General features: G+C 34.9%; 1 protein-coding gene across 3 annotated transcripts in view; it reads left to right on the top strand.

Moving 5' to 3' along the window:
- Nucleotides 1-12,323, top strand: part of CROT (carnitine O-octanoyltransferase) — a 55,736-nt gene that overhangs the window by 21,201 nt on the left and 22,212 nt on the right. For all 3 annotated transcript variants that reach the window (XM_038004568.2, XM_007982309.3, XM_038004569.2), the window contains 4 exons: nt 937-1,045; nt 7,095-7,188; nt 7,291-7,416; nt 8,518-8,619. In XM_038004568.2, coding sequence (XP_037860496.1) covers nt 937-1,045; nt 7,095-7,188; nt 7,291-7,416; nt 8,518-8,619 — 431 coding nt within the window. The remainder of the gene's footprint in view (nt 1-936; nt 1,046-7,094; nt 7,189-7,290; nt 7,417-8,517; nt 8,620-12,323) is intronic.

Genomic DNA, 12,323 nt, shown 5'->3' with positions numbered 1-12,323 from the left:
GAAAGAAGAAATGGTTTGGAGGTAGCCAAGAGGAACAAGGAAAATACATACCTCACCCTCTAGGTCTTGAGGAAATAGGTATAAGAGAAAAAAGAGTAATGTTATCAGGAGACTGTTCTTCCTCATAGTTGATGAAAATATTTCATGAGATAATGTATGTAAAGCATTTAATACTGACCCATAAATAATACCCACCAGTATATTTCCTTCAAGCGGCAGTGTATATCTTCTCTTTCTTCCTCTTTTTCCGTTTTCTTTTCTTAGAAGGTGGGGCAGGGATCATATAAGAAGATCCTTGGCAAAAGGACAAGTACCTAAAGATGGGGCTGTATAACAATAATCTGAGGTTTACAGCAAACAAATAGTACTTGGGGAGTTAAGGCGTGCCAAAGAAATCAGAGATAATCCATTGTCAGTGGCTTACCAGGTGTTACCAGACTGGACAAAATTCTTTTCCTTTGCCACTCAGGCATACTGTATCCTTCTCTACTGAAAATTATTTTATTGAGTTATCATAGCTAGATATTGCTGTAATTAAATTACCGGATGAGTAATTAACATTAAAATAATCCAAAAGAGAAACCTGTTAATTCAAATGGCTGTCCTCCAAGATTCCACTGGTCTCCTTCTCCCCTTCCCATTTCTGTTTCTAAATAAATCTAGAAAGGTCTGTAGTAGTTTGGGATTTATATGGTTTTCAGGGTATTTGAAACTCATGGATTTCTAGATGTCTCACATGGAACAAGTGTCAGGAGTATATATTTATAGCATAGTAACTGCAATTCCATTAATACATTGTTTTTGTTATGTGACATATTTGATGACTATATGATTAAAATATTGGAAGAATACCTACTTTTCTTCTATTGGATATATGCAACTTTACTCCTGTTTAGCATTAGATTTGAGTCTTGTGTTTTCTGTTTCTGTTTCCAGAGAGTGAAGGGCGTTCCCCAAACCACATTGTAGTGCTGTGTCGAGGCCGAGCTTTTGTCTTTGATGTAATACATGAAGGATGTTTGGTCACCCCGCCAGAACTTCTCAGGTTTTCAGACTACTTTCTTGAGTCTCATTAGGTCTTATGGTGTTGCTTGAATTAAAATATACATGTTTAGAATTGCCTTTCAAGGTGATAGTAAGCTGAAAAATAAGAATTTTATACTTGCTTTCTTTAAAAAAGTCTATTTGTACTTTTAATTTAAATTGTTTTTAAATTTTACTAGACATATATAAATATGTTCACTTGGAGAAAAGGAAAACATTACATGTATTACCAATTCCATTCCCTGCCTCAGAATTAATCACTGTTACTTGTTTAGTGTGTTCCATCTTTCCGTGCCTGTTGCAATGAATTTACATGCATAACTAGCTTAAAAAATACATATATAATATATATTATATATGTACATACATATGGTATACATTTTCTATGTGTATGTTTTAAAGTATATTATGGAAAATTTCAAAATGTATAGGGAATTATATAATGACAACTCCTGTGTACACATCTCCTAACTTCAACAGTTACCAACTCCTAGCATCAACAGTTATAAACTCATAGTCAGTGCTGTTTCAACTATACCTCTTTTGCGCTTTCCCTTACTTTCCCATGGATTATTATTATTATTATTATTTTTGAGAGAGTCTTGCTCATCGCCCAGGCTGGAGTACAGTGGCGCGATCTCAGCTCACTGCAAGCTCCACCTCTCAGGTTCACCCCATTCTCTTGCCTCAGCCTCCCGAGTAGCTGGGACTACAGGCGCCCGCCACCATGCCCGGCTAATTTTTTGTATTTTTGGTAAAGGCAGGGTTTCACCGTGTTAGCCAGGATTGTCTCGATCTCCTGACCTAGTGATCCACCCACCTCGGCCTCCCAAAGTGCTGAGATTACAGGTGTGAGCCACCACACCCAGCCAAATAAACAGTATTTTAATATTATTAACAGATGATCAGTTGCTCTAATTGTTTTCTAATTGTTGGGTATATATATGTATTTATAACTTAAATTATTTTAAATAAATATTGCAAACATGTACAAAACTGCACACAGAAATGTACAGCTAAATACTCATGTAACCTGCACCCAGGTCAAAAATTAGAACATTTCTAATTTTCTAAAAATTAGAACACAAAGATTCCCCTCATCCCTCTTCCATACTTTCACTCCTTCCCAGGGGCAGTCATTTAGGTTGTTTACAGTTTGCATTATTATTTTTAAAAGGCTGCTGTGAAATTCCTTGTGTAAGTCTTTTGGTGTACACATGCATGTATTTCTGTCTGGAAAACACCCAGGAGAGAATTTGCCAAGTCGTAGGGTATGTGTATGTTCAGCTTCAATAGATAATGCCGGTTTTCCAAAGTCGTTATGTCTACTAGTGTGTGAGTGTTGTAGGAGTTCTTTATACATTCTGGGTAAGAGTTCTTACTTGGTCGTGTGTGTTGCAATACACAGAATAGAAGATGTTTATAACTGATCTTTTGTTCTATTAAACACATCTTCCTGGTAAACAGAAGTTCTTAATTGAATGTAGTCCAGTTTATTAATCTTTTAATCTTTACCATACAGATGATACATTTTGTGTTCTGTTTTAAAAACTTTTTCCCTAATGCATTGCCAAGAAGATAATTTCTTATGTTCTAGAATTTTGTTTTGCCTTTTACATTTGTATTTATAGACTTCCTGGAGTTAACTGATTTTTGTGTTTGACATGAGGCACAGGGGTAGTTGCACATTTAAAAAATAGTGTTATTTTTCTCACTAGCTTCTTTTAACCAACAATAAATGTAATCTTTTCTATTGGTACAAATACATCTACCTTATTCTTTTAAACTATTACATATAATTCCATCAAATGGATATATTATAGTTGATGTGACCATTTCTCTATGATATGACATTAAAGTTGTTTCCATTTGTTGCTATAACAAATAATTAACATGTTCAAACATGCCTCTTTGTGTATTTGGATAAAATATCTACGGTTTGATATTAGAAGTAAAATTTTCACATCATCTGATGTATACGTTTAAAATTTTTGACTAAGTCAAATTGTCATCTACAGTGGCATTGTTTTTTCTGCCAGTATTTTGTGTGAGGACACCCACTTCTAATCATTGTTGACATGGTACTGTTAAACTTAAAACATCTGGTGGCGGGGGGACATAGTGGCTCATGCCTGTAGTTGCAACATTTTGGGAGACTGAGGCTGAAGGATGACATAAGGTCGGGAGTTGAATACCAGCCTGGGCAACACAGGGGGACCCTGTCTCTACAAAAAGTTAAAAAATTAGCTGGACATGATAGTGCTACTTGGGAGTGCTCCCAGCTACTTGGAAGGCTGGGGTGGGAAGATTACTTGAGCCCAGGAGGTTGAGGCTACAGTGAACTGTGATCATGCCACTGCACTCCAGCCTTGGGTGACAGACCAAGACCCTGTCTCAAAAAAAAAAAAAAAAAAAAAAAGCTATATCTAGTGAACTGACAGGTGAAAAATGGTTTTCATTGTTGTTTGAATTTACATATCCCTCATTACAAGTGAAGTTGAGCATTTTTGTATGTTTTATAGGCCACTTATTTGTGTTTTCTGTGAGTTACTTTGGCCTATTTTTCTATTGGCTATTTTACTTTATTCTGATTGATTTATAGCAATTATTTATATGGTCTCCACATTAATCCTTTATAGATTATGTGTGTTGCAAACATTTTCTTCCAGTTAACTTGAAGCAAATTTTGGAAATTGTCCAATCTTAATTTTGATTTAGGCAGATTTATCTTTTTAATCATTTGCTTTTATATCTTGGATAATATTTGTGTGTCTTCCCATTACATGTTTTAGTTAGTGTGTTTTAAATTTGACATATAATTATTAGCTCAGGCTTATAATTGGATTATTCAAAGCCACGCTTCCAGAAATTGAACACATGTGCTTCATGGGCTACATTCAGCCTGTGACCTCTTTTGCTTGGATAGCAGAATTTGAATCACTATTGAAAAATCATGAAATTTTACATAAACATCTAGATTTCTGTTTTTGCCTTAAAAAAACCCCAAAAGTTCTGACAACCACCAGTCTACTTTCTGCCTCTATAAATGTGCCTATTTTATACATTTCATTAATATAGGAATGGTATCTTACAACATGTAGCCTTTTGTGTGTGGCTTCTTTCACTTAGCATAAGTTTTTCAAGGTTCATCCATGTTTTGGCATGTATGAATGCTTTATTCCTTTTTATTGCCGAATAACATTCTATTTTACAGATATGCCACATTTTATCAACTATTCATCAGTTGATGGACATTTGAGTTGTTTCTACTTTTTGTCTATTATGAGTAATAGACAAATAGTAAATTATTCATAATGCTTCCTTGAATATTGTGTTCAGGTTTTCATGTAAACATATGTTTTCATTTCTCTTGGTTATATTTTAGGAGTAGAATTGCCAGGTCATATGGTAATTCTATGTTTAACTATTGAGAAACTACCAGAGAGTTTTCCAAAATGGCACAGTATATTAGGGTTCCAGTTTCTCCACATCTTCACCAACACTTATTGTCTGCCTTTTTTATTGTAGCCATGCTAGTAAGGGTAAAGTGGGATCTCGTTGTAGTTTATATTTGATAATGATGTTGAAGCTTTTTTCACATGCCTTTTGGCCATTTGTATATATCTTCCTTGGAGAGATGTCTAATCAGTTACTTGACCAATTTTTAAATGAGGTTGTCTTTTTATTATTGAATTGTAATAGTTCTTTAGATATAAGTCTTTTTACAGATATATAATTCAGCAAATTATATCTCCTAGACTTGGCTTTTCACTTTTTTGATAGCTTCTTTTGATGTACAATATTTTTCATTTTGACAAAATCAATTTTATCTTTTTTGTTTTTGTTACATGTGCTTCTGGTATTGTATCTGAGAAACCATTGCCTAATCTGAGGACATGAAGATTTACACATATATTATCTTTTAAGATCTTTTAAAAAAAATTGTGGGAAAGGGGGGAGATAATGTTTAAATGTACATTTAGTTGGAAATGTTGGCAGGAATTGAAGTAGAGATATCCAACAAGCTTTTGGAACTTTGGAACTTTGGTAACAGAGATTGAGAGAGAAAATGGTGTTGAAGTTAGAGAGTTGGTTGCCTCTTACATAAAAGTGATAATTGAAACTATTAAAGAAGTAGATGAGGTTACCTAGGGAGAAACTTACAAGAGGAGCTTGGAAAGGCCAGTGACAGAAATTTGGGAAAAGACACATTCAGCAGTGTAAGGAGAACAAATGGTCAATAAAAAAGACTTCAGGGAGATACGGAGACCACAATGGAACCGTGTGAAAAACTCAAGTAAGAAGATAATTTTAACATTCATTCCTGAGTGTCAAAATTCTATAATGAGGAAAACTAGACTTAGATAAAGCTACTAGGTTTCCTTAATGGGCGTTATTGGTGACTTTCAGAAGAGCAGTTTCAAGATGATCACTGGAGAACAAAAATTGAGGACAGTAAATTAAAGAGTGAACGGAAAGCGATGGAGAAAAAGCCAGATTGTGTGGAGTATAGAATATTTTTTAAAATATATGATTCTGTAATGCAGATATTTTTAATACAAATCTTTGTGCTTTGAAATATAAAAAATTAGATGTGTAGCTGAAAAACAGTTGCATAGTTAGCCAAGTTAAAGGAAAAGAGGGATTATCTTGTTACCAAGTCTGCATCTCTTAGTGGTGACGATTTGGGCAGTTATGTGACCTTTTATTATCAAACTTAAAATGTCATTTCAGGTTTAACACACTTTCCTTTGTAATTTCTCCGTAATAATGACCACCTTGTAAAACGAACATGAAAATGATCATTTCAGGGAGGAAGAAAAAGTTTCATAGTCAAAATTGGTGCTTTGAGGTAGTTGATAAGGGAAAGGTAGCAACAAGTACCATATGGAGAGAAACAAGTTGATTTTATTTAGAAATTCAGAGTTTATGCTAGTAACCACAAACTGCAAAGGTTTATTTATAATTGGAACAAAATCAGTAGTTACTAAAGACAAGTAAGCAGGAAGAGAGGCAAGGCAAGTTGCTCTCGCTACAGATGCAGATTGGTGAAGAAACCCTTATTCTGTTCCTCAGGACACCATTAACTTGCAGATAAAAAGGGGGGAAATTTTCAGCAAGAAAATTATTTCTTTATCAGTGTTACAGATATAATGAACAAACAGAGGAAAGTATGCAAATTGGTAGATAAATGATGAATTCCAGTTTTGAATGATGAAGTCAGAACTGATGGCTACTAGTGGTGTTTTTTGACCATTTATTAAGCTACATTAGCTCACTTCCTGAGAAAATCTTGAAAGCTTTTAAATTGAAGTAATTTCTTAACATGTGCCATGAAGAAGTAGAGCTAAATTAAAGCTCTGTGGATTTTTGACTGATGAAAATTTCTTTATGGGAGAACCCAGTTATTTATCTGCTGTATGTTTAAAGATACATGAAAGTCATCAATCTGGGAGAATAAAATACTATGGAGGGGAAGTAGTTTATCCTTAGCTAATAGATTCTTTAAAAATATAATGATTAGAAGTAACAAATTGGCACATATGAAAATACTTAAAACTGATTACATGGTATTTCTATTTTTTTTTTTTTGGTAAAACACAGGTATTAATTGAGTATACAGTAAGTCCTCTGGTTAAATATATATGTGCATAGTTTTTAGTTGGATAAGATGTACATGATATTTGTGAAATTGATTACCAGGATATTTTTCAAGTTCTCCATTGTCAGGATATTTACAGTAAAAAGGATATTTACTTGTAACCTAGAAGTGCATGCACATTTCAAAAGTATATATCAGCCAAACTAAATTTAGCCAATAACTAAATTTATTTACTGAAATTAAATTATTGTCAAATATGCTTTGGGTATTAATAGAACACAATCACTTAAAAATATGTGCTGTGGGAAATCTATTGGCATCATAAGTGGTTTCTTTGGGTAATAATATCCAAACATTTAAATATTGATCAATGTTATGACCTTTTAAAGGCCAAAGGGGTTACTTTCTGCCTGTACTGTTTTTGAATCTTCTTTTCATCTTCCATAAGACAACTGACATATATCCACAAGAAGTGCCATAGTGAACCTGATGGACCTGGGATTGCAGCATTAACTAGTGAGGAGCGAACTCGATGGGCTAAGGTTCTGATTTACACTTTTCTTAACGAAGCTTTTCTCTAACAAACTCTTTTGATGTATTGTATTTCAGTTGTAATATTTGATCATCATCTCCTTGCCCTTTAGGCACGAGAGTATCTGATTGGTCTTGATGCAGAGAACTTGGCCTTGTTAGAAAAAATTCAGAGTAGTTTACTGGTATATTCCATGGAGGATGACAGTCCACATGTAACACCAGAGGATTATTCTGAGGTACTTAACTATCTTCTGTTTTACATGGACCTCTAGGTTAATGAACTTTTCTTGCCAAAGGTGAAACGAGAACCTAATCATAACCTGCACTAGTGTATCTTGACACCATAGTTGGGAGTGTCTCTCCTAAGAATTATGTCACCCTTGTAAGTCATTTATTTTATCATTTGGTTAATTACTGAACACATCGATTTCAATGACGTTAAGGGTAAATATGGCCTTATTTTATGCTCCCCTGCCACTCCTAGGGTGACATTTCAGTTTCCCAGGGAATAATAAAAGATAGTAATTGTATTAGAAATCTCGTAGTCTTTTGAAAGTACTTAAATTATTTTATAATGTGTTAATTGGTATTAAATAATAGGAAAAGAATATCAAGGATTGAAAAACCTTGTAGCCTTGTAGGAAAGAGGTTTTTTGTTGTTGTTATTTTTGGAGAATCACCAGACTTCTTTTTAAGGAAGAACGTATTTTAATGCAGTGTTGTTGAGACTTTTTTGACCACAATTTTTAGTTACAAATACATTTAGATTGCAGCCCACTATATATACATGGGTATGCATGCAAACACATATATAAAATAGGAGTTTCACAGAACACTAACTACTTTTATTATCTGTGAGGTACACTGATATTTCCAGTCTATTTTATTCTCCTTTTTTATAAGGAATATTGATTGTGATGCACTGAATTGATTTCATGATCCATTAATAGGCCAAAGTATACAGTTTGAAAAACAGGTTTAGTAGGAAATGAATTCTTAAAGTATTTCCTCCTAACTAGACTTTAATGACTAAACTTTTATCAAGATCTTTTATCCTATTCAAGTTACAAAGCCTTCTCCTCTCAATTCTATGTTCTGTAAACATTCATGAATATTGTACCAGCATTTTCTTTTCTGGTAGGATTTTCTTGATTTGAGATTTCGAGAAACCCCTAAAGTCAGGGCCAGAATTACTCTCTCGAGTATAACTATATTATCATTTTATTAAATTTGGTTGCCCTGAAGAGGAATGGTGAGATGATACATGTGTTTAAGATGTGAATTCTTACAAACCAATATTAAACCCTTTTAATTTGGAAAAATTAAATGTATTTTAGATTATTGCAGCCATCCTTATTGGAGATCCAACAGTACGCTGGGGTGACAAATCCTATAACTTGATTTCCTTTTCTAATGGAGTATTTGGCTGTAATTGTGATGTAAGTAAACTACTGAAATTTTTTTCTCTTTTGATCTTTTAGATTAAATTAATGGCAATAAACCATAAATACTTGTGCTGGGGAACAGTGTAAGTGAATACTAATTTAGTTTTATGGCACTTTGGTGAAAACTTTAGTTATGAATTCTCAGTGAAAATAGAGTATAGGACAAGTTATTTTCTTCTGTAGTAAGGCCAACAGTTTGTTAGTACTATATCTGCAAAATGGAATTTGCATATAGTATTTATGTAGTGTAAGCTCTTAAAACCTAGTATTATCTGCTTGCTGAGAATGCCTATTTCAAAAGGTATTATATGGCATTATGTATGTGTTCTATGCACAGAGCAATGCATTTGGATATATTTATAGAGTTTAAGATTCACCTAGTAACTAGGTAACTATTTTCCTAAAATGACACATGATCTTTGGAGCACTATTTAGGCTGTGGATATTAAAATGGCAGTTACTACTATTTTTGACCATTTTCATTAAAAAAAAAAAAAAAAAAAAAAAACTTGTTTCTCCTCTGTTCCCCTCCCATGGATGTCTTTACTAGCTCTGTCTACTAACTGTCTGATAGGCATTCAGGAGGTCTATGAACGAACAAAATTTTTTATAAAGGGGTTTAGGGTTTGGCCTGATGGCTTATACCTGTAATCCCAGCACTTTGGGAGGCCAAGGCAGGTGAATCACTTGAGCCCAGCAGATGGAGACTGGCCTGGGCGATGTCATGAAACCCCATCTCTACAAAAAATTCAAAAATTAGCCTCACATGGTGGTGTGCGCCTGTGGTCTCAGCTACTTGGGAGGCTGAGGTAAGAGGATCGCTTGAACCTGGGAGGTTGAGGGTGCAGTGAGCAGTGATTGGGTCAGTGCACTTCAGCCTGGGCAACAGACTGAGACTCTGTCTCAAAAAAAAGAAAAAAAGAAAAAAAATAAGATTCAGTAGTTGTATTAATCCATATTCAGGTTTAGGTGGTAGAAACCTAAATCAAACTGACATTAACTTAAGAAGATATTTGTTGGCAAGGGATGTAGCTAAATTTGGGTAAAGCTGACTTCAGTGTTCAAGTGCTTTCATTGGAAATCTCTTCCCATTTTTTAGTGCTGCTTTCCTTTGTTTGGCTTCATATTTAGGTAGACTGCCCAATGTGATTGTTGTACCAACAGTCTCATGTCTTCATAGCTTTCCTACATAACTGATTGACTCCCAAAGGAAATAGTCAGCTTCTTTGTTTCCAACGGTTCCAGCAAAGTTCTGGGAATAATCCTCATCAGTTGTGATTGGCCTGTGTGATTCATGTCCCCATCCTGGGGAATCAGGTGCTTGGATGAGCTTGGCCTGGGTCACACGCCCAACCTTGGAATCTAGTGGGTAGAATCAGTCTCATTCAAACCATTACAAAGTGGTGCTTGGTTGCCTAAAGAACAACAAAGTAGCTGTTATTTCAGAACAAGGTGGATTGGTTAATAGGTACTGAAAGTGAATATCTGTTGGATTATCTCATCAGAGCTACAGTGAAAAGTTGCCACGAGTCATTTTGAAGATGTTCTCTTTACTCTTCCTTTGAGTCTACTGTTGACAGAATAGTTCTTGTTAATTGCCTCAGTTTTCGTCTCTTCAGCTCCTCATTTGATTCTCCTTGACCTTCCTCAGTCTGGTTTATGACCTTACCATTCCTTGCAAACTACCCTTTGTAAGGTGGTTAACTGCCCTCTGGCTTCTCCCTTGATTTCTCTTTGACCTGTCTGCTGCAGTTGGTTACCCTCTTCATACGTATTTTGACGCTGCCTCTTTCCTCTTAACAGTATTTTCCTTTCTTCTGATTCTGAAACTAACCTTAATACTCATCATACTTTTCCCCCTCTGACCACTTTCTTCCCTGATTTAAATAGTTTGATTGACCTATTGTTATATATGTAACTCGCAGCTATACTTTTCTAGCTTTTACCTAGTATTCTCATTTGAGAGTTGTGTTTCATTATATGTTAAATTGTTCAAATTGGATGTTATATTGTTACATAAGAGTAAATCAATCTCATCAAGAGTAACTCATCTTGCTTTCCGTCCCTCATTCCCAAGCCTACCAAAAAACACCTTTTGCTAAACTGATTTTTACTAATAGCGCTGGTATCCTGCTGTTCACACAAACTCAGGATGAAAATAATTTTGATAATATTGTCTGTCTCTGAATAAAGAATACTGGGCTCATAATGAGCATATCTCTCAGCACAACTGAGGTGCTTTTCTATAGTGTGTGGACATGTTTTATGTGTGTGCATTAACATGCATATATTTATAAAATTGATCTGATTATCTCCACCTGATAATTTGCGTTAAATTCCATGGAGGTTTCCCTTCTAACCCAAGATGATTATAGACAGTGCAGTTTAACCTTTGTAAATCATCATTAGTGAAATACATATGCTGTAGGCCAGACATGGGAGCTTATGCCTGTAATCCTAGCACTTTGGGAGACCAAGGTGGGAGGATTTGATTCCAGCAGTTCAACACCAGCTTGGGCAACATAGTGAGACCCCCATCTCTACAAAAAATAAAAAATGAGCTGGGCATGATAATGCATACCTATACTCCCAACTACTTGGGAGGCTGAGGTGGGAGGATCACTTGAGCCTAGGAGGTCCAGGTTGCAGTGAGCCATGGTTGTACCACTGCACTCCCACCCAGGCAACAGAATAAGACCCTACCTCAAAAAAAAAAAAAAAAAAAAAAAAAAAAAGTACTGTAAAATAAAGCTATTTTACCTTCAAGCCATGTTGCTGTTCCATAATCATAATTGTTTGAATATGTTCTTTTGTGATTATATTAATTCCATTTCCCTTATATTTTATAAACCTGAAGTCAACTATGCTGTCTTCTCTATATTGTAGGCTTTATGTAAGGCTTTGCAGAGGGTGCACAGGAAGCATGTAAAAACCTTAGTTAATAATAACAGTAGTTACTAATTATTGCTGTGAGCCAGATCCTTAGTAAGTACAGTATAAGTGGTATAAAAATCATTTTTCACAGCATGTATGTATGTATGCATTATCTCTACTGAGAAATGAGGCAGTTTAATTAGAAAGCAAAGTAACTTTCTTACTATTGCACAACTAGGAAGTAGTTTGAATTCAGAACCAAAGCCTACATTCTTAAACACTTTGTCAACACATATTGCCTCTGTGTAAGTGCAAGAAATGAAAGGCAAAAATTATGTGAACAAATAAAGCATCAGGATAGCATTGGAATTTTATATATTTTCTAACTTTTTTGAGATTATTAGGTTTCCATTAGGAGATGGGTGCTTAGAATTATAACTCAAAGAGACATCCTTCATTCTTGCTATTTCCTACTGGCTCCAGTAAAATAGTTGTAAAATGTCTTAAATAAAACAGTATATGTGATAATGTCTGAAAATTCTTTGTAAAATTGTAAAGTACCACACAGTTGTGAGATACTGTTAGCAAATGGGTTTGTCAGTGACCTGTGAGTCTTGTCATGTGTGCTGTTGCTGGCAGATAAACTGCTCAAGCATCTTATACTGACCTCCCTCAAAAGCCTTTCCTGATGTAGTTGTTGCCTGGTAACAATAAATTGTGTTTATAGGCTCCACTGGGCCATGATACAGGCTGCAGAGCTATAGTGTTAGGGTGACATTTAAGACACCTAATTACTCCTCTGAAACTGGGCCCATATCTTGAGA

The sequence above is a fragment of the Chlorocebus sabaeus genome, chromosome 21 (genome assembly GCF_047675955.1).
Source record: "Chlorocebus sabaeus isolate Y175 chromosome 21, mChlSab1.0.hap1, whole genome shotgun sequence".
NCBI lineage: Eukaryota > Metazoa > Chordata > Mammalia > Primates > Cercopithecidae > Chlorocebus > Chlorocebus sabaeus.
This window is presented reverse-complemented; position numbering and strand designations above follow the sequence as displayed.